The sequence below is a fragment of the Coenobita brevimanus genome, chromosome 101 (genome assembly GCF_032717465.1).
Source record: "Coenobita brevimanus isolate Jiangsu-jjx chromosome 101, ASM3271746v2, whole genome shotgun sequence".
Taxonomy (NCBI): Eukaryota; Metazoa; Arthropoda; class Malacostraca; order Decapoda; family Coenobitidae; genus Coenobita; species Coenobita brevimanus.
Window position 1 is genome coordinate 6871866 of NC_137054.1, and position 24076 is coordinate 6895941.

The 24076-nt window shown below is 41.0% G+C and overlaps 1 protein-coding gene across 1 annotated transcript in view; it reads left to right on the forward strand.

Annotated features, from left to right (window-relative positions):
* LOC145415127 (protein strawberry notch homolog 1-like) overlaps positions 1-24076 on the forward strand; it is a 204372-nt gene that overhangs the window by 131563 nt on the left and 48733 nt on the right. Inside the window, exons 17-20 of the mRNA XM_080284547.1 lie at positions 3403-3546; positions 6141-6227; positions 22916-23005; positions 23325-23666. Coding sequence (XP_080140673.1) covers positions 3403-3546; positions 6141-6227; positions 22916-23005; positions 23325-23666 — 663 coding nt within the window. The remainder of the gene's footprint in view (positions 1-3402; positions 3547-6140; positions 6228-22915; positions 23006-23324; positions 23667-24076) is intronic.

Consider the following 24076-nt stretch of genomic DNA (forward strand, 5'->3'; position numbering starts at 1 on the left):
CGGGAGCAATAAAATTATTGTAATGGGCGATATGAATGGAAGAGCTGGCACTGGTCCTGAGGATGACATAATGGGTTGTAATGGAGTGCCACGAGACAATGGCATTGGGAAGCAACTGAAGGATATGTGTCAGGAAAGGAGGTTGGGCATTTGTATCTCGTATTTCAAGTACAAAAATGCACATAAATATGTGTGGTATAGAGGAAACGGGGATTGTGTTGAAAGGAGCCTGGTTGACTGCGTGCTTGTAGAGAGGTTGATGCTGGGAATGGTTGCTGATACGAGGGCCATGAGAGGACAGTGGAGAGGTTGCATTAAGACAACTAGACAAAATTCAGAATAAAGCTGTTAGAATCATTAACAACCCTGCCATTACATATAAACTACCTCCCCTGCAAGTAAGAAGGAATGTTGCCTCCCTTGCATTATTTTACAGATATTTTTTTGACAAATGCTCAGACGAAGTTTCGTCCATGGTGCCACCTCTCTATGCCTTCCCTCGTGCTACACGGGCATCTGGTAGCGCTCATGACTGGAATGTCATTCAACCATATTGCAGAACTTCTGCCTATCAGAATTCTTTCATTCCCCGAACTGCATCTCTCTGGAACTCGCTTCCCCAGAGTTGTTTTCCTCCAAATTTCAACCCACAATTGTTCAAGTCTAATTGTTACAGATATTTTATGAACAGAGGACACCAGTAATCTGGTGTATGGATTTTTTTTTTTTACCCATTTGTTTTTCCTTCCTCCGTTCTGTTATTTATTTAAAAAAAAAAAAAAAAAAAAAAAAAAAATTGTAGTATGCAGATCAAGCTGAGAGGAGTGAGGTGGACCGGGAGAGAGAGGAGCAGTCAAGGAGAACAACTGAAAGTCAAGAAGCTGAGCATCAAGGAAATGGCAGATGAATACAGGACCAAAGTAGGGGAGGAGTTGGAATCAGTGAATTGGAATTAAATGGATCTGGACAGCCTGTGGAATGTATGAAGGGATTGCCTAGTTAGGAATGCTAAAGTAGTGTGTGGTGTAGCAAAAGTAACAACAAAGAAGAAAGGTATGGCATGGTGGGAGAAAGAGGTTAAGAGAGCAGTGGAGGAAAGAGGAAGAAGTGGCTAGAACGGTTACAGAACAGGGGTTCATTGAAGTAAGAACTCAGTACTGTATATTGAGAGCAAGAAGCACAAAAAGAGACTAGTGAAGAGGAAAAAGGAGGAGGGAAATGATGATCTAGGAAGAAATGTGAATGTAAGGTACTCTGAATGTTGGAAGTTATTCTGGAAAGAGGTGCAGATATGTAGAAGTGACAGTGGAAAGAAATGTGAACATGTGAAGAATATAAGTGGTAGATTATTACCCCATAGGGATGAAGTAAGGACCAGATAGAAAGAGTAATTCTAAAGCCTGATGAATGGGAATAAAGAGAGCAGAGCTGCTGTAAACGTGATTGGTTTTGAGGGTGTGCAGAGAAGGAATGCAGTGCCAAGAAATGTGACACTTGCACAGGTGAAGAATGCTGTGAAGCGGCTAAAAAATGGTAAAGCAGCTGGGGTTGATGAGATGAATGCAGAGATGGTTAAGTGTTGTGGAGAGGGCAGAATGAAGTGCCTGTCGGAGGTATATAACAAGGCTTGGATGAGTGAAACTGTGCCAATCAGAGTCGAAAAATGCTGTGGTTGTACCCCTGTACAAAAATAAAGGTGAGCGAAGTGAGTGCAAGAAGTATTGAGGCATAAGTTTATTGAGTGTTTTAGGGAAGGTATATGGAAGGATTATTATAGTGAAACAGAAATATCAGAAATTTTAGTGAGTGATGAGCAGGATGGCTTTAGAAATGGCAGGATGTGTGGATCAAATATTTGCAGTGAGACAGATAGTGGAGAAGGCTTGTGAGAAGGACTATAATGAGTTTATGGCATTTATGGATCTGGAAAAAGTGTACGACAAAATAGACAGAGAAGGATTGTGGAAGGTTTTGCGCATGTGCGGTGTAGATGGTAAGCTGCTAGGTGCCTTCAAGAGTTTTTATGGTGGTAGTCAAGCATGTGTAAGGGTAAATGGGTATCTAAGTGAATGGTTCACAATCAGTGTGGGCGTACAACAAAGTTGTGTGATGTCCCCATGGTCGTTCAATATATATATGAATGGGGTTATGAGAGAAGTAAAAACACGAGTAATGGAGAGAGGAATGGTGTTGGTAATGAATGGTGATAGATGGAATAGCTCAAATTTGTTGCATGCTGATGATGTTGTGCTACTTGCAAGTACTGGACAAGAACTTGGTAGACTAGTGCAGAGTTTTGCAGATGTCTGTGAGTGTCGTGCCTTGAGAGTAAAGGTTGAATAGAGCAAAGTGGTGGTACTTGAAAGAGAAGGTGACTCCCAGTGTGATGTTACAGTGAATGGAGAGAGACTGGAATTGGTGAGAGAGTTCAAATACCTGGATACTTTGAAAGAAAAGAGAGGAAAATGTGCAAATGAAGTGGAAAGTAGAGTGACACAAGGAAGGAAAGTATCTGGTGCTATGAAGGCCTTGATAAGAAACAGAGGCTCGAGTGTCGCAGCTGCATGTGGCTCACATAAAGGAGTGCTAGTGCCAACTTTAACATATGAATGTAAGACTATGGTGTGGCATGAAAATGAAAAGTCAAGAGTGAGAGCAGTGGAGATGAGACTGCTGAGGAATGTATGTGGAGTACAGAGAGTGGATAGGATACGGAATAATGTGATTCGTGAAAGATGTGGAGTGAGGAAGTCAGTGGACACCAGAATCGAAGAGAGTGTACTGGGAGGGTATGGTCATGTGGAGAGAATGGATAACAATAGAGCAGTGAAAAAGGAATATCTTAACGAATTTGAAGGAGGGAGGAGACAAGGTAGGGCAAGGAGAAGGTGGAGGGATATGGTGGATGAGTGTATGAGGAAGAGAGGTTTGGAAGTCTGTGAGGCTAGGGGACTGATGAGAGATCGAGCTGGGTGGGTGAATGTTATGAGAAGAAGCGCATGATCAGGGATTTGGCACCCCTTTTTAACGTGACAGCGTTTGTACTGACTGTCGGATATGTTTATGTGAAGCTGCAGAATGTGATGAAAGTTTCTGGTGTATCAGATAGAGCCAGGAATCCAGGGGCTTGAATGATGAGAATGGAAGCATGGCCCATTGGATTGGGCAAACTTGGGCAGTCTGGACACTGCTACTCGTCACCCTGCCCTAGGGTGGGAAAGGAGGTCCGGATGATGATGATGATCATGATTTGCTGTATTTGTTTATTTTTGTGACACCCATCTGGGGAATTCGGTTATCAAATTGTATTATATCGAGGTGGAGCTGAAAAGAAGAGGAGATATTTTTTGCATGGTAGGTAACTAATATAGGTACTGTATTTTCCTTTTATATTTATTTCAGGTGTGCTGGAAGCACTAGTGGAAAAACACTTCCCTGCACCTGACCGTAGTCGTATCAGTAAGATCCTTGGAATCTCAGATACAAGTAAAGAATTCAAAGATATAATAGATGAAGTAACTGGTAAAACTTCAAAGAGGAAACCAGGTATGTTTTTTAATGATCTGAAATTTACATTTTAATACCCGTATTTTTTTATGAGCATTATATATACAGCAGATGCTTAGATTTAATGAACTAATTCAGCCAACCCCTAATCCGTTTTCTCAAATTTTCGTTATATCAAGTTCTGTAACCAAGGCTCAGTACTATATAAAGGAAAATTTTCTAGTATTTTGAGCTATTTTCTGCTAAATCTGTGAAGACAGCTCTAACCTAGCAAACAGTGCTAACTCTCAGTGCGAGGGTACTGTAGTATGTGCAATGTTGAATAGTTATTATAATATGAAAATCAGAGTGCAGTAAGCTCTGGCTAGCAGTCGTGGGAGTGAAAAAACATATTTTTAGTACACGTCCTTCTAAAATCATTGTTCATCCAATGAAAGTTCATGTAGTCTGCAATGCCACCTCATGGAAGACCTGAAGGTATGCACTTTCCAATGGTTCCTCATTTTTACTTTAGCATTACTCATTATGTTTTTACAAAGGTTTAAAGTTGTTTACATTTGGCCAATTACAGTAGAAGTCCTATTTTTCGGCATCTATGGGACCAGGCAAGTGCCGAAATATCAAAATTGCCGAATTATCAAAAACCCTACCCACACAGTACCTTATATGTTTAGGTGAACTTTATCATCACTACTCATATCATTTCAAATGTGTTTGGAGAGAGTACTGTATACTGTTTGATACTGTACAATACTGTAATGAATACAATACTATACATGAATATGAAAAATAAAGAAATTAGTGAACATACTGTATATAAATGTAATGATACAGTAGGCCTACAAGTTCACATGCACTTACCTAAACTTATAGTAGGTTCCATATTTACATATGTACAATAGAAGGGGTTGATTGGAGTCTGCTACTGCTGGAAGAAGTCCCCAGCAGTAGAGGGGACGAAAAAAATCGGAAAATCTGCCGAACGATCAGAGATTTTCGTAAATGGGACTATTTCTCAAAACTGCCGAAATGTCAGATTTGCCGAGGAATTGGATGCCGAAGAATTGGACTTTTACTGTATGCCCGTCCTCAGTGTCTGTCACACCATACGGACACTCGTCTTCAAGGGGTGAAACCAGGCACTCCCATGGTACTCCACAGGAAGCTTGGCCATGATGTCTTTGAGTGACCTAAGTTGCATGCTCATACCTGCTGTGACTGCTGTTGGTGATGAGAACCATCAGCATTGGCACAGGTCAGAATGGAGAGATACTTCTTCATTGTCTTATGCCCTGGGGTGCTGCCAATATCCTTCAAAGCCAGAGTATTTTAGGGGAGAGCATGCCAGAAGAGACCAGTTTCATCAGCATTGAAAATTTGCAAGTCATGCAGGTCCTTGTTGTTCATCAGCTTTTGAAGATGCTGGAAGAATGGCTCCGCAGCATTGACATCAGTGCCAAGCAGCTCCCCAGTTATGGCCTTGTTACTGATGCCATGGTGCCTCCTAAATCTCCACAGCCAGCCAGCACAACACATAAAAACTTCAAGTTGAGTAACAAGGCTTTGTGCTGAGTGTTGGATGTCCAGGCCACACACAGGGACACCCTCAGCTCACTCCTGCCTGTACCACTTATGGACTGCTTTGTGGAGTTTCTCATTGGGCAGCTTCTTGGTCCTGAAAACATCCTTACCTTTCCTCCTCCCTTCCATTTTCTTCATAACCGTTTTGTTTTGTCCTTGGCCGTCAGGATGTCATGCAGGATCAACCTCTTGGTACCTTACTGGCGAGTGCGGTCACCCTTGGTCGTGCCTTTCTTGTGCACATTGATCACGTCCATATTCATTACAATGCCTATAATCATCCTCTTTGCTTTTTCATTAGAGGAGGTGCTGGGTGATACCTTATGAGAAACCACTTTTCAGACACTATTAGATAACATTTTTCACACTTTGAGACGAGAGACACTGAGGTGGAGATGTCAGCACAACGAAAGTCACAACAAGACTGAGGCCAACCATTTGCAATACAGTGTTTCCACAGCCTCTGATCCTGCCCAGACCTACTGGAAGTAGCCCCAAAGTAAACTGACACTCTGCTTTCCACCTGCTCCTCCCCAGCTTAGCCCAAGTGGGTGGGGAAAAAATGCCACCAGCGTTGGTAAGTGCATTCTGAGTCACCCTGCACACAGGGTACTATCCAACAGGCTTGGGTCATACTCCCCATGTAATGGATAGTATATATTCAAGTCCAAAATAGCGTCTGGTGGGCTCATAGCTGTCTGGAAGGCCTGTGTGTTTTTTGTTTTGTTTTGTTTTGTTTCCATTTAATGGATGGGGTCCGGAATGTCCATTGGTTTGTCCAGGGGCCTTCAAAGTATCCGTTAAATCCAATATCTGCTCTATGTGGGTTTGGTAAATTAAGAGTCTGCTGTATATATTCACATTTACTGCTAACATACAGGACTTCAGTAAAGAAATCTTTTTCATTAATGACGGACTGCAAATGTATGCATTTTGAATGTAGGTTTGTGAAGATAAATTAAGTATGTACAGGTAATTACTTTGGTGAACTGTAGCAACTCAGTCTTATGATAAGTATTAACTTGATTAAGTGAAACCTTATTTGTTGACAGTGAGGCAAGCAGCACAACGGGCAGCTAAGAAAAGATTTCGGGAAGCACACTCGGACAATGATGAAGATTCAGATTTTGAAATGTCAGGTAAGCATCCTCCAGTCTGTATTTAAGTTGTATGAAGGACATGATAATCCTAATAATAGTTTCAAATTAATGATAGAAATATTTACTGTTAGCTTTTTAGTAATACAGTGTGTAGATAGGGGATGTAATTGTATTTGTGGCACAGGGCTCTAGATAAAATCGTCCTGCTAATTATTTTTAAGAGTCTGACAGTTCTTGTATGATCGAGCCTTGACCATCATAATATGAACAGGAATGCAGCCCCTGTTATGAGCATTTCCATGCATATTTTTGTTCTTCCATCTCTCTTCTATTCATTTGCATTCTAACCTATCCATACCTCATTTCTTGCACTTCTCATTTACCTTATAAAGCTCTCTTATTGTGTTTCTGTGCCAAGTTCTACCTCCAACCCCACTAATGTAGGTTATACCCCACGATCTACCTCTAACCCCACTGATGTAGGTTATACCCGAAGTTGTACCTCTAACCCCACTAATGTGGGTTATACCCCGAGTTGTACCTCTAGCCCCACTAATGTAGGTTATACCCCTAGTTCTACCTCTAACCCCACTAATTTAGGTTATACCCATGCACCACCCTCATCATATCCAGTCAGCTGATGACTTTGATCTTAGTACATGTTCTTGAGCATTTGATCAGTAAACTGCCTTGTTTTACACATCATCTTCAGGTCTGTTCAGTCAAGCAGACCAAGGTTAAGTAACAACAGTAACACCTAGAAAGGCCTTCACTAGTGCCAGTATAATTTACTATTTATAAACCAACCTTTATCAAACATTATTTGCAGAGGTAAATAATTCCGCAGTCTTAGTCTGCCCTTCCTACACAGTCTCAGAGAAGGATTACATTACCCGACAGATTTCAACTTTTTATATAGTTCAGACATGAGAACGGATGATTTTGGGTAAATTGACAGTGTTGATTACAAATATGTTTTTACTTTTCTCTATCTTTCTCCATCACACACAGATTTTCTGAAATTTAGCTATGAAATTTTTCTCCCAGTAGTCAGAAATCAATTTGCTCCTCACGCCTGGTTATGCCAGGAATATTTTTAATATCGAGAAATATTAATTGGGATGTAAAAGTAATGTTGAAGCAAAATCAAGTGTATTATTCCACCACAGTATGTAAATTTCGCAGTGAATGCAGGTACTGTACTTATAATACGCGTTTTGATGCTATCTTTTTCTGCTGTGATTAGGTTTCCCGTGTCAGCATCCAACAATAGTCAGCCATCATGCTAGGGCCATTTCTACCTTGGTATCATTGTTCCATTACCACAATATCCTGGTTAAAATGTTCACCCTGTTTGGTACTAACATCACTCAAGTTTGTTGGGAAAAAAATTGATATGAGTGAAGATAATGGATTTTTAAGGGACATGCAATATTTGAGTTCATTGTCTGCAACCAGGAGCTCTTTTACAATTTCCACTTAATCATCACTGTGATGACTGCCCAGAAAACGAACAAAAATTTTCTTGAAAAACCTCCAAACCCTTAGTTCATCTGCCACGAGGGTTGCATCAAATTGACTCTTTCATCAGGCTACAAATTTGTGGGGCAACAAAAATTCTGTCTATCTATCTATTGCCAGATGCCTCAATCCTGTTTGGGGTGGCCACAAATAAATCACCTCCAAGTCGCCCTGTCCCCCGCCATTTCACTGCCTTGCTCCCAACTCACACACCCCTCTCTCATATACCTCTCCACCCCATCCCTCCATCTCATCCTCGGCCTCCCCCTCCCTCTTCCCCCCTCCACCTCACTCACATACACTCTCTTCGTCAGTCTTTCACCCTCCATCCTCTCCACATGGCCAAACCACCTCAGTGTGTTCCTCATAACGCTTCCTATCACATCCACACCACAACGCTCCTTTATATCCTCATTCGTCAGCCTGTCTCTCCATGTGACTCCACAGGCTCCTCTTAAATAACTCATTTCCACCACATTTCCTCTTCCTTTTCTTCACTTAACTATGTTTTCCTATATAACAGTTTTTTTTTTTCAGTGATCTGTATATTTTCATTATGACAAACATACACACATGGAAACTTTCAATAAAAAATAAGGGCAGGCGGTGGCTCAGTTGGTAGAGAGGTTGCCTGCAGTCCTACCGGACCCAGGTTCAAATCCCCACTGGGGTAGGGAACAGTTTAAGGATTTGAATTTCATGAAATCAGACTCTACTGATCTACCAGAAAACCTGGCGACATGTCGTAAAAATACCCCCGCTAATACCAGTACACCTGTCCTGTATGAGACAGCCTTAGCATGTATTCAGTATGAATGGTGGGTGTTAGCGCCGAAGTGGTGACATGCAGAGAGGACTGCTGGGCCTTGAGAGTAGGGTGTGAAGCCTATGCCCAGAGTTGGACACATTAAAAAAAAAAAAAAAAAAAAAAATCATGAAACAAACTTTCTGCCTCCATTATTCATGTAAATAGACAGAGGGGTGGCGCGAGGCTCGACATACCTCGTTTCCTACTCCCTCCTCCCTTCCTCCTCCACCTTCTACCTCCTCTTCCATCTCCTCATCTGTGCCAATATCCCTCTCTCCAGGATCGTCAATACCCTCTGAACCATTCCCATCACCAGAAATAGCAGATGAATGTACAGGGGAAACAATGGGCGCATATTGGAGGAGTCATGTCCACCACCCTCCTCACACGATGCATAAATATCGACACTCGTCATGGCTGTCGCTTTCCTGAGAGGAAGAGTCACTTTCTGCACTCACAACTGATGATAATGTCACTTTGAGTTCTCTCCCTGTTGCACTGTCATTAAGGCCTTTTCTTTTCTCACCTTTGGACTTCGTTGGTGTTGAAATCGGTGGCCACAAGCACTCACCTAAGGGTCTGGACACAGGAAAAAATTTTTGCTTAGATCTGTCCATGACAGAGGTACACAGGAAACTGGAGCATGACTTGGATGCATGCTGGAGGGCTGCCAGTGGGTGTGTGTGGTGGAAATAACCAGCTGAATATTCAAACAAGGGCGTGAATTACTCAGTCACAAATACATGTCACCCAGATGGCCCTAGGAGGACATGTATACATGACATCCGGACGGGATGGATTAAGAATGACAGGTGGAGTGGGGGATTGAGTAGGGGTTTGGGGGAGGGTTGGGAGCTGGGGTACAGGCAGGTGGAGCTTGTTTTGTCCCCCCCTCCCCTCATCCCTGGGTATACAGGGGTAGGAAGGGGGCACCCCTGGACAGAAATTAGTGATCATGAGTTTGGCCATGTGGAGAGGATGGAGGGTGAAAGACTGACGAAGAGAGTGTATGTTAGTGAGGTGGAGGGGGGAAGAGGGAGGGGGAGGCCGAGGATGAGATGGAGAGATGGGGTGGAGAGGTATATGAAAGAGGGGGGTGTGAGTTGGGAGCAGGGCAGTGAAATGGCGGGGGACAGGGCGACTTGGAGGCGATTTGTTTGTGGCCACCCCAAATGGGATTGAGGCGTCTGGCAATAGATAGATAGATTGATAGATAGAGTGTATATACTGTATTTCTAATGTTTTCAGAGATCCCTCCCAATAGTCTGAAAGACCCTTGATCCCCTGCCATTCGGATTACAGGACTTTTACTGTATATATGAAGACGTAAGAAGAGCACAAATAAAGCGTTGAAAAGAAGTACCTCTGTAGTATAAGGATGCATGTGAGGGTAGTAAGTTCAGAAAAACAGTGTGTGCTAGAGCAAAATGAACATTATATTTGAAATCGGCACTACATTATTGCCTTGGGATAACCATTTTTGTCTCAGAACTTAAATTCATGCCGAGTAGTGCTACCTCCGCTGACTTTAAAATATTTATTATTAATTCTTGTTTCTGGATCAGGATTCACTTCAAAAACTTATTATCGTAACCTGGTCCCCATCTATCAACTGGATTTCATTGAAATCTGATAACAATTTTGAAGGATAACTTGTCTGCAGACAGACATACAAAAGCAGGTGAATAAATAACTTCCTCCAACCTACTGGCAGAGGCAGCAATAAATCAATCCTGTCCAGTTTAAGCAGCCCATGTATATTTTCTGATAGCCCCACTTCAGCTGCGTTCATCCATGACCTCATACTTGCTTCATCCAATTGGGATAACCATTTTTGTCTCAGAACTTAAATTCATGCCGAGTAGTGCTACCTCCGCTGACTTTAAAATATTTATTATTAATTCTTGTTTCTGGATCAGGATTCACTTCAAAAACTTATTATCGTAACCTGGTCCCCATCTATCAACTGGATTTCATTGAAATCTGATAACAATTTTGAAGGATAACTTGTCTGCAGACAGACATACAAAAGCAGGTGAATAAATAACTTCCTCCAACCTACTGGCAGAGGCAGCAATAAATCAATCCTGTCCAGTTTAAGCAGCCCATGTATATTTTCTGATAGCCCCACTTCAGCTGCGTTCATCCATGACCTCATACTTGCTTCATCCAATTGTATATACTAGTACTGTATATCTAGGCATGGAGTTAAATGGATTACAATAAACCTTTGATATGTCAGCATTTGATAATTCAGCATTTAAATTCAGTAGGGCAAAAAGCAAGCCCCAGTTAAGTCATCATAAAGGTAACTCAGATTTCTGAGAAAGAGGAATGAAGATGCTGTGTTCCACTTACTCTTGTGGGGGGTGGGGGGGTATAATATACTCGTATAACATGACTTAGTACAATGAGACATCCAGACTTCGAGTGCATTCTTATGGGGTTGGCTTGAGAACTATTTTCATCCCTTCATTGTAGCATTCTTTAAAGCACATTCCTAAATTAACTTTGTTTTGGCTAGAAAAGTTTCTTTATGTGTTAGTTTCAGTATTATATAATTCAGATAAAAACCAGTCTTAGAAGAACATGCTAAACTAATAACACTCCCTCGTCTTTCCCCTTCATGGCACTGCAGCTCAGGCCTTAGGTAACTGAATGCTTTTAATGAATTGCTTGTGTACATGATGCCATAGTCTTGTCATGGAATGGTAGTGTCTTGTGGGTGTCAGTTAAAAGAGGAGATGCTGATATGAGTTGTATTGTTGTGTGTTTTGGAAATTATGAGTAAGTGCATGGTGGTACAAGTGTGTAAGCATGTTGATAATCTTAAGCCATCCTCTTGATTTTTTTTTTTTAATACTCAGATGTAAAGGCATGCAATGCTTTATGATAAGATAATGTTATAACTTAAAACTATTATTAAGGAATGGTCCTATGTAAATGCTTCAGTAATTTTATTCTTCAGTTGGTAATGGCATTTGAGAATAGTTTTTGCTGGAAGATTATGCAGTTCCCAAATTCTGAAATGGTCAGGATCAGGAGGTTATTGGAATACAGGATTTTTCAGAAAACTGAGTACTGTATATTACATTACCACAGCCAATTTGATCTTCTCTAAGAAGAGATTAGCCTTAGGCTTTTGAAAGCTGGCAGTTGATCGGTTGAGTGCATTCATTATTTACGACACATTTTTAATTATTTTTATTAGAGTAAAAGTTCTGCAATTCGACCACCAATAATCCGAATATTGTATCCAAATACTCTGAATTTTTCAAGGCGAAATTTAAAAGAAAAATTCTGGGCTTTTTTCAGATTTTTCTAGGGTTTATCTAAGGATTTTTCTGGCTTGGACTTGCTTTTGGACTTGGATGTACCTGCCTGTAACTATTCAGCTACACATCTGTGCATTTCTGATGTCTAAAACAATAACCCATATCATTATAAGTTTTTATTTAATGGTCATGTACATAATTCTAATGTTTTCAAAGGTCCCTCTCAATAATCTGAAAGACCCTCGGTCCCCTACCATTCAGATTATAGGACTTTTACTGTACAAGGGTTACAATAACAGTTTGACAATAAGATTGTCCAAATAAAATATTTTTTAATGCTTTTTTTTTGCATAGATTAATTTAAAAACAGAGCCTTACAAAGTTTATCAGATGGCCCAGATCATCATCATCATCATCGTCATCATCTGGACCTCCTTTTCCACCCTAGGGCAGGATGAGGAGTAGCAATGTCCAGACAGCCCAAATCTGCCCAATGCAATGGACCACGCTTCCATTCACTCACCATTCAAGCCCCCGGAATCCTGGCTGTAGCGGATATGCCAAAAACATTCACCACGTTCTGTAACTTCACATAAACGTATCTGATAGAGTCAGTCTGGACACTGCCATGTTAAAAAGGGGTACCAAATGCCTGATCATGCACTTCTCCTCACAACATTCAGTCAGCTAGCTCGATCTCATGTCAGTTCCCTAGCCTCACTGACTTCCATACCTCTTTTCCTCACACACTCCTCCACCATGTCTCCACCTTCTCCTTGGTCTGCCTCACCTTCTCCCTCCTTCAAATTTGCTCAGATATACCATTTTCACCATTCTATTGTTATCCATTCTCTCCACATAACCATACCATATCAGTACACCCTTTTCAATTCTGGTGTCCACTGACTTCCTCACTCCACATCTTTCACGAATCACATTATTTCACATCCTGTCCACCTTCTGTACTCCACATACATTCTTCAGCAGTCCCATCTCCACTGCTCTTACTCTTGACTTTTCATTTTCATGCCACACCATAGTCTCACATCCAAATGTAGTAGTAGTAGTTGTTGTTGTTCCCTAGACAGTCTGGCCAAACAGCCCCAAGCCCTATGGAAGGCCATGGCTGAGACCGGGCTTTCCCACAGCTCTTAGGGAGTGTACGCTGTGTTGTTGGCGTAGGTGATTGTGTGCAATGCAGTCTTCCATAATGTGCCTAATAGTATGGGGTGCTGTGTTACATCCTGGATAGGCATCAGCAATGGAGTCATCCAGCCCCTTCTGATAACTTAAGAGGGCTGGATGATGCCTACATCTCAGCCTGGCCAGGTGGACCCTATCCTCATGAGGGAAATAGGATTCAGAAGGGTGGATATCAGAAGGCCGTGCTTGCAGCTGTGTGTTGTCTTTAAGTGACTGAATGGAGCGGTGAGTGATTTGAGTATGGATATGTTTCTGGAAGCTGGTTTGAGGCGGGCGTGGAGGGAGAGATGACAGTATTTGTGTATGATATCGTGTGCTGGGTGTTGTTTTGATGTTCCTTGGTGTGTGCGGATGTGCTGCCAAGTAGTGTAGTGGATGTTTTGGGTTTGTGGAGGCTGGAGGTAGAATTTGTGTACCTCTCATATCTAGATGATCCTTGACTTCGAGGACTTTGGCTTCTTGATGTAGGGTGGTCTGTGGGTGTAGTAGCTGTGCAGCATGTGATTATTTTTAGGGCCTTGTTCTGTATGGTCTGTGAAGTGTTGTAGTGTATTTTAACCCCTAAACTGCGGGGTTGTTTTTGCCTGACTTGCGTGTCTCGCAGGCATATTCGCGCTCCGACAGACTCTCTAAAAATATGTGCCAAAAATCAGTTATTAGTCCTAGAATATTATAATTACATATGCATATGGCACATACCTTCAGCTTTCTCCTGGGATGTTTATTGAGCCTTTGTCGAGCACGGTAGGACTTGTGGAGACCTCTGAAGTTGGGTAACGAAGTCTCCACTTTACACTTCCCGACAACCCGTAATATGATTACCACAGCCTGATATTATCACTAGAAACACTGTTCTATGATTCTCAAATAGTTTGGAATCCATACTCAAAAAAAAAAAACACTGTGAAAGCAATGAAAATTACGAGCGTGTATGACTTCCCACTTGCACTCGTTCGCCGCTGGTGTTCTGTCATTTATTATTCATAAAAACACTCACATTTTATATTTCTTTTACTATATAACACTTATATATATCTACAGTCTTTATCCATAAGTTTCCTTCAGTAATAGTAGTTTATTCTCACTGTAGGCATTCAATTTCTCTTTCAGTAAAATACGTAGCATTCACTTTCTCGTCCTGTATACTAGCATTGAGAGTGAATCTGTCACTTTCATTTTCACATTCATAACTCATAGTATTCATACATACTACAGTGAAACTTTCAGTTTCATTACTCCTTGTATATATACTCATATTCTTATATTACTACTCATTTACATTTCTATTTACATTCTCTATTTTATTTACATTATTTACATTTCTATTTTATTTACTCTCTGTTATGCAGTCACTTGCAGTAACTTATGAAACTATTTTCCACTGTTCACTTATATTTACATTCATTGCTTTCACTTGCTGTTTACACATTATTTACATTTCCACTTGCACTGTTTTACTCACCAGATAGATTGTAGTCACTGTCTATCATTTTCATTGACAAATTAGCCAGTTCACATTCCACAGCAGTCACTTACCCCTTTACCTCTTTCCACATGAGGTTTAGTAGGGGGTAGAGGTCACAGGGCCCTTTGCATGGGGCTAAAAAGCGGCGGAATTGGGCAGGCGTGAATCCGACGTGCTTTCACCTTGAAAGACGACAGAAAACTGAATACAGTGTGTTAGCCTGCCTAGGGGGAATGCAATACTGCCAATGTCAGCTGGGTGAAAGCTGTTAATATATACGCTATGAAATGATTGGCAGGAATCTAGACAATACATAATAAATTAGATAGTTCCAGGTGAATGTAAATATCACTTAGGCTTCTCCCTTCCTTTCTTATATATATTTTTATTACGAGAATAGATCTTACGACATTTCAAGGGGAAATAAACAGCGAAAATTAGTGAACGAGTGCACATGAGGTGTTGTCAGGTGATAATTAGCCAATTCCAGGTGTATGGCACTATATATTATTTGGTATAAGAATAGGGCATAGGGCTTATTTCAATGGATGAAATCAGTGGAAAATTCCAGGGAAGATTTACTTAGCGTAGCACGGCCGGGCAGGCGAGAGGAGAGCATAATGGAGGGTAGGTAGGGAGGGGAGTCAAGAACGGGGAGAAATGGCTAAATTGTCAACAATGGATGGGAGTACAGATGAGATTAGGAGTGCTGACTAGTGTTGGACATTGGCAGTACTGATAGATGATACAAGCCACCACTTGAAAGCCCGGGCGAATTCAAAATAACACAGAATCACAAAAGTGACACCCCGCGGTATGATCCCTTGCTCCCAAGCATCACGAAAGTGACACCCTGCGGTTAAGGGGTTAATGAGGTTAGGAGCGCAAGTAGGGCTTGCATAATTCATCACTGAACGTATATATTGTTTGTATACTGTCTTTGTTGTGTCCAAATGTTGAATGGGAAGTGACCTCAAGGCATTGAGTCTTGGTGTTAATTTATCTTAATGTTTGTGATGTGTTGTTTAAATGACATTGATGTATTGTATGTTACACGACGGATTTTGTGTGTGGGGGTGGGGAATGCCGTTTATGGTGAGGTGTGGATTGTGACTGTGTTCTGGCTGTCCAGTTTGTGAGAACCTCACTGTAGATTTGGCTGGGGCTATTTTGAGCCTGTTTGTGGTGAACCATTCATGTAGTGTGTTGAGGTAAGGTTGGCGGATGTGTGTGGCTGTGTTTGCATTTTGGTGTGTACATATAAGTGTTATACCATCTGCATAGGAAGCTATGTGTATCTCTGGTGTGTGAGATGTATGTCGTGCATGTATAGGTTAAAGAGTGTAGGGGACAAAACAGATCCTTGGGGGACGCCGTTTGTGAAGTTTCTGATGTTCAAAGACTGACCGGCAAATGTTACATGTGCTCATCTGCCTGCTAAGTAGTTTATCAGCCATCTTTTTGTGATATTGTGTATGCTTGTGTTGAATATTTTGTTTGTGAGGTTGTAGCAGGGGATGGCATCAAAAGCTTTGCTAATGTGTTGTGTGACTAGGAGTGTTCTGTGTGGTGACCTAGCTGAATTCATGCCATCAAAAACTCTTTGTGTAAGGTCTGTAAGAAGAGTGTTTGTGGAGTGTTTTGGCCTAAACCCATGTTGTGATGGGGCTAGGGGGGTGTATGGTGTAACTAGTTGTAGTACCAGTTGTTCAGTGACTTTGGAGGAGATGCAGAGGAGTGTGATGGGGCGGAGTGAGGAAGGAAACATGGGGTCTTTGTTGGGTTTGGGGATAGTGATGATAATGCCTTGCTTCCAGATGTTGGGTATTATGTTGTGTGCATAGCTGTAGTTTGATATGTTGGTAAGTGCTTGTATGCCTTGTGGTCCAAGGTGTTTAACGTGTATGTTGTCTGGTCCACTGGCAGATGAATGCTTAAGGTTGCTAATGATGTGCATTGTCTGGCTGTAAGTGAAAGGTGCGAAGTCTGGGTCTGTGGGGAACTGTCTCTTACCTCGGATAATACGTCGGTCGTCGCAGTGGGGGTTTAGATGGCTGACATGTGAAAAATGATTGATGAGAGTGTTTGCTTGTTTGTGTGAAGGTATGGTGTCTGTTGTTGTGGTGGCAGTGTGTGATTGTGTAGTGTTGCTGTTGGAGAGTGTGATGCTGTTTAGTGTTTTGTAGAGTTTGCTGGTGTTTGTTTTGTGGTCAACTGTTTGGAGATAACTGTTCCAAATTGGTATTTGCTGTTCCAATATTTTATTTTTTACTTAAGTGTTGAGTTCTTGTATTTGTTGTACGGTGTCTTGTGTATGGGGTGTTGGGGAATGTCATACTGTGTCCTGTTGACTGATGAGGCCTTGAATTTCTGGTGTGAAGTTGGGATTGTGTCTTTCTGTTGCCTCTAGGGATGTCTTTTGTCGGCGTTTTGTATAATTGTATTGAAAGTGTGCACAGTGGTGTTGATGTTTGTGATGAATGTACTGTGTAATGTTTCAAAGTGTTGTTCTGTTTTCAAGTGTTCCTGTTTTTTGCCTGATGGGGTCCCTCCTGTTGTCCTCAAGAACTGTGTTTGTGCTTACACTGTGCCTAGGTAAACTTTTTTGCCTTTGTCTATCAACTTGTACCTATTCTTCTTGCTGGAAGTTATTTTCATTCAGCCTGTCCCAAAGAAGGGTGACAATCCCAACCCTCAGACTATTGCACAATTGCTTCAACATCCTGTATTTCAAAAGTTTTTGAGTCTGTTCTTAACAAGAAGTTTTTAAAGCATCTTTCCCATCACAACCTTTTTTCCAATCATTAGCATGAGTTCCGCCAGGGATGCTTTACTGGCAATCTTCTCACCTACTTTTCAGACTCCTGGTCATCCTCCTTTTGGGACTTTGGCAAAAGCTTGTCATTGTACTTGACATCTCAGGAGCATTTGATCGAGTCTGGCATAAATCTTTAATTTCCAAACTACCCTCTTATGGTTTCTATCCTTCTATCTGTGCCTTTATCTCTAGCTTCCATTCTGGTTGTTCTATAGCTGCTGTGGTAGACAGCCACCATTCTTCTTTTAGAGCTATCAGTAGTTGAGTTCCTCAGGGCTCTGTCATATCACCAGCTTCCTTTCTGGTCCTTCTGTAGCTGCTGCAGTAAATGGCCACTGTTCTTCTCCAAGAGCTATCAATAGTTGGGTTCCTCAGGGCTGTGTCCTATCACCAGTTCTCTTTCTTTTGTTTATCAATGACCTTCTAAGCTGTACATCTAACCCTATCCACTCATACACTGATGAACACCCTTGACTTTTCCATTCTCTTCCTACAGCATCCATCTCAGCAGTTACTTCAACACACAAGGGGTGAGGCTATGGCATTCCTAATGTCTGACTTGGCTTATATCTCTGATTGGGGTAAAAGGAATCGTGTTGTTTTTAATACATCAAGAACTCAGTTCTTACATCTATCAACCCAACAGAATTCTCCACAGGAGTACCTTCTAATTTTTAACAATGTCCAGCTTAATCCTGCATCATCTTTAAACATCCTTGGGGTTTCATTCCCTCGGGATTTATCTTGAAAAGAACATAACACCTGTCTCGTAAAATCTGCTTCCAAGAGATTAGGTGTGCTATGCTGACTCCATGCCTTTTTTACCCCTGCACAGTTCTTGACTTTATAAATGGGTTTTATTTGCCCCTGTGTAGAGTATATCTCTCATGTGTGGGGAGGCTTTCCACATACAGCTCTTCTCAACAAGGTGGAGTCAAAGGCTTTTCATCTCATCAACTCTCCTCCTCTTACTAGTTCCCTTCAACTTCAGTACCTTCGCCGTACTGTTGCATCGTTATATCTTTTCATCTATTTTCTGTCGCTACTTCAATGGTCACTGCTCGTCTGAACTGTCTGCTTGCATCCCTCCTCTACTATTTATATGAATAACCATGGTTTGTAGAAATAAACTTTTATTATTATTATTATTATTACTACGGCGGGCACGTAGCAGTAGCACCCGTTTAGGAACAAACTCTCATCCTTTTTCTGTCCTACTCTCTAATGCAAAAGTTAACCGTTACTCCCAGTACTTCATGTATGCAACAGGTCAACACTGGAACTGTCTCGCTCTGTCTGTATTTCCAATTGCCTATGATCTCCAGTTTTTCAAATGCAGTGTGTTCAGGCATCTCAAAATCATCAGTTCTTGAAGTTGGCTCTCTTATTTTTGTTTTGTTTTTTCTTGGAGGAAACAATTTACTGGCCCCTGGCCTTTGGTTCCATCTTCCTTGCATTTAAAAAAAAAAAAAAAAAATGATATTGGTAATGCTTATGCTCCATATACCGTATTTCGCGGCATGTAAGACGCAGCATTGTGAAAGACGCACCCTAATTCTGGCAGGGCAGTTCTGTGAAAAAAAAGTTTGCCCTAACCAAGACTGCAGTAAGGTTTCTTGATAAGAGCCATTACCACACAGATACACACTCACCTTTCAGAATCTATTCATTACTGATCATCAGCCTTGGTTTCTTTTTTTTATATACAAAGAATGGTACAGGAAAAGAAAACAATGCCCCTTCTTGACAAAACGTGACTGATATGAGCCACTATCACTTAGCTACACACTAACCTTTCAGAATCTATTCAGTACTGCTCATCATCCTTTAGTTTCTTCTTTTATGTACAAAGAACTATACAGGAAAAGAGAACAGAAAACAAAACCCCGTCTTAACAAAACGTGACTTCAAACCACGAGGCCATCTCAACTTTGTTGATAAATATGTATCAGTAAACTGATATCAACACTGTTTTTAATATTTTATGAATTTAAAACCACAAATGAAGTCAATAAACTCTGTTCTTTCATTCACTGACGAAAACATAAAGTACAATGAATGTTCACGTCAGTTCATTTATCCTAAAAGAACCCCGTCCTATTCCACACCTGTTACAGAATTTCCTCACATTGCCTTGACTCAAGCACAATATCAGACTACTACCATCATTAATCATGCACTCTAACTAACCTGTAATTACCTCCACAAATAATATAAAAAGGTAGCACTTGTAAATACACAAATTACAATGTTTCACAACGAAAGTTCAATATAGCAAGGCTGCTTGGGAACAGGATAGACAGCTGTTTTTACTCTCTTCTCTCAGTATCACTCCTTCACTGTCAGCTATGTTTGCCTTGCAGCATCAACAATTAAAAATGCATGCTTCACTGATCATAATTTACTATAAACATTCATTTCAAAACATACTGAGTATGGTGAAAACATCCATTGTTACACCTTAGTAACACTGCTGCCTCCTAGTCGCTAGACAGCAGTCTCTACCCCTTCCTCTCAGTATCACTTCCTCACTGTCTGCGATGTTTCCCTTGCAGCATCAACAGTTAAAAATACGTTCTTCACTTATCACAATTTACTAAAAACAGACATTCATCTCAAAACATGTCGAGAATGGTGAAACTATCCCTTAGCAACACTGCTGCATTCCAAGCGCTAGACAACTATCTCTACCCTCTTCTCCCAGTATCACTCCCTTTACTGTCAGCTGTTTTCCTTGCAGCATCAACAATTAAAAATGCATATTTCTCTTATCAGAATTTGCTAAAAACAGACATCCATCTCAAAACATTCGAGTACTGTGAAAACATCCATTTGTGGTCTTAACACTGCTGCCTCCTATAGTCACTATGGTACACACACACACGCACACATGTACACACCACATACAACATTCGCTCGCCTCTGAAACATTTACACCAGTCAGTTTTGGAGTACCCAGTGGCTTTATTATATGCCAAAAACATCAAAATGTATTTGGTTGTTCAATATAAATATCATCACTTACGGACATGAAACATCTCAAACAATTTATTCATCCAAACATCGTCAGTGCAAGACTAAAGGTGTATAGCACCATTGATCCTAAATTTTCCACGGTTGCATCTGTCATGATCACCTAAAACCTATATTCACTTCATATTACTGACATGGTGAAAATTTCACTCGTCTTCAAATCCTGAGAATTCATCACTACTTTCCCCAAGTCCTGAAGCATCACTGGAAGTCATCACCACGGTCATCATCACTGTTTCACTGTCACTCTCATACAGTAAATGGTCCTCAGTACCATCCACTGAATTGCTTATACCACACTTCATACGACTTTAACTTGGCAATCGTTTTAACTGAGCACAGGCGATATTCAGACTTGGGGCATTTGATACAGCCCACATTAACTTCCTCAGTACATGTTTCCTGAACTGAATAAAATCATATGGCGAGCATGAATAAACTACCCTATAAAATACATTGCTGGGCTGAAGGGATTATAATAAGCGGATTATCAGTTCCCTAGCCTAACTCTTCCCACTCCTACTTCCTTAACTACACTCACACCAAACTCTCACCCATACCTTCGGCCGTAACGTCCAAAATGGCAAACGACTTTACAACCTAACCTAACCAATTTGGACGTTACGGCCTAAATGATCGCCATTGCCGATCATGAGAGCTTTGCTTAGGCAGCAAAGATGCAGAGAGTGAACGTTGTCAATCATTCTGATCGCTTCGTCTGCTAAGAATACAGCAGAAATGGCGGACTCTGATATGAATGCCCGATCAGGCACGCAATTTCAGAAATTGTATCAGTTATGCTACTCAGTGAATTTTATCCTATTTTCATAACAAAATACTGTAATTGGGTGTGCCCTGAGTTGCATAGACATTGCTGAAGTACTTCACTTGGCTGAAAAAGTGAAACTGTAACTTCAGGCAGTACTGTTTAACGTTACAACTGTTTTTCTTGTTTTTCGCTATTGGTATAATAAGACTGTTCACTTGCATGATACTCTTGTCAGACATGAAACAAAATGTCACTAAGAGAAGCCAACCATATGAGGGTGATTGAATTTCCATATGCGACAAAAATCAATTCTGATGACTTGTCAGGTTCGCTTGCCAGCATCTCTCCAGTATGACTGCTTTGCTAGTTAGTAAGTGGATGGCAAGCAAAGTGGTTATGATTGCCTTTCAGGTTAGCAGACAGTTCACCAGTGAGCATGTTAGCTTGCTAGAGTAGGGTGTACGCTAGACGCTAACCTGCTAAGTTGCTAAACCCCTTGACGGTATTGGCCAGTTGAGCTGAAAACAAACAGTGAATGCTTTGTGTTCTTGATCTTGCGTGCTTTAATATCTGCTGCATATATACACTCACAAAATGTCACAAAAGTAACTAACCTAATTAGGGTTACTGAATTTCCATACGTGACGAAAGTCTGTTTTGATGACTTGGCAGTTTCACTAGCCAGCATCTCTCCAGTATGATTGCTTTGCTAGTTAGTGAATGGATGGCAAGCAAAGTGGTCATGATTGCCTTTCAGAAGGTTAGCAGACAGTTCACCAGTGATCATGACGTTAGCTTGCTGGAATAGTGTGGATGCTAAACTGCTAAACCGCTAAATATCTTCACGATGTTAGCCAGTTGAGCTGTAAACAAACCCGCGAAAGTTTTGTGTGTTTCTGATCTCGTGTGTTTCTTAAATCTGCTGCATATACACACTAGTGTATATTATTTTTTAAATTCAAATTAAATCTGCATACTGTAGAAAACTCCTGTGGTTGCTAAGCAGTGAGATGATCATCTTTATGAGTTTCTTCTCAACGGAGCCAAACTAGCCTGCCTCAGTCTAGCGTGCAGGACGCATGGGGATATTTTAATGTAACTTTGAGACAAAAAAGTGCGTCTTACATGCCGCGAAATACGGTATGCCAGACTGCTAGCTTATCAAAGTTTTAATGTGTTTTTGGTTATATAAACTCTGTGTAGGAAAGTTATGTGTCTCTCCAAACATGCAATATTAGTGGTGATTATATCAGAGTATAAATCACCATCTAAAAAAAAAAAAAAAAAAAAAAAAAAAAAAAAAAAAAAAAAAACAGAAGCCACATGACATTGGTAATGCTGATGCCCCATGCATGCCATACTAGTAGCTTATCAAGTTTTAATGTGTTTTTGATGATATAAACTCTGTATAGGAAGGTAATACAGTATGCCTACCTGAACATGGAGTATTAGCAGTGATTATATCAGAGTATAATTCACATAACTTTAAATATAAGTGGTATGGGAAGTCCAGTTTTCCAAGCATTTTGGATAATTGCTGTCCCACTGTGCTGAGTATACTGTACATGATGCACATGATTGCATGCCTTTAATCCTTTCTGCCTGATGATATATGCCATTGTTTATTTTGGCTAGTGCCAGACAACTTTATTCTGCTAAGTAAAGATCCCTTGGGCTGAAGGGATTAAGAGAATAATTTTAAGTGTAAAAATGCCCTTTGAATTTTGCTTTAGTGATAAGTAGTTTTTCAGAAGTGGAAATAAGATTCTGAAATGGTTATTTGTGTCTACTTGGTGCTGTTAGTACTGTCTTGTTGATGCTGTGTTGTGTTGCAGGTGAGAGTGGAGCAGAGGATGATGAAGACGACATGTACTCTTCTGAAGCATCTTCAGATTTCTCAGGAATTAGTGATTTTGATGAAGAAGGTGAGGCTGTTACTCAGTAATGAGGTAGAAAAACTATCCATGTAATTCCCAGCCATTCATTGAATTAAATATGTTGTTTTGCATTTCTTATTTATGTAAAGGCTCAGTCTCAGCAGGTTGCTCGTTATTTCTCTTCAGTTTATTGAATAAAATTACCTGTTGTGCATGGTGAAGATATATATATATATATATATATATATATATATATATATACAGTTATTATATACAGTTATTACAGTATTTACATACCGTATGGGTGTGCATAAGATAGCTCACAAGTGATTGAAGTAAATCAATCCCCCTGTACCTTCATCAACAGATAATTGGGGCCGCCCCAAGAAACGAGGTCGACCAAAGAACCACAGCAAACAAAAGAATGGGAAAGGACGGCAAGAGAATGGAGATAAGCTCCCACCTCCTCCAAGAGACCATGTTGAGAAAGCCAACAAACTGAAATCAGACCTGCTTAAGGCCATTGACAATCTGGGCCGCAAACTGCCACCCAATACTTTAGATCAGTTAATTGATGAATTAGGTGGCCCAGAGAATGTTGCAGAGATGACAGGCCGCAAAGGAAGAGTTGTGCAGAGTGACGATGGGCAGGTCATGTATGAATCTCGTTCCGAGGCTGATGTGCCCCTGGAAATATTAAACATCAGAGGTGGGTTCAGCATGTATGGTGAGGCTCTTTTACTTAATGTATGATTATTTCTCACACTCTGGATAGGAATGTAATGCTGTACAGTAGTGAGACCTGGGCAGTAAAGGAAGGGGATATTCATAGGCTCAAGTGTACAGCAATGACAATGATTAGGTGGATGTGCAGTGCGTCCTTGAATGCGAGGCCTGGGGGGACAAGGTTTATAATGGAAGAGTTAAGAGGTAGGATGGGACTGGAGTGTATTGGTGTTGTGATGAAGCGGGGTAGATTGGGGTGGTTTGGGCATGTGGAGGGGATTGGGGTTGACAATTGGGTGCAGAAAGTGAGAAGTTTTAACGTTGGGGGTAGGGTGCAAGAGGTAGACCGAAGAAGTCCTGGGACCACGTCATTGAATGTGACCTCAGGGATAA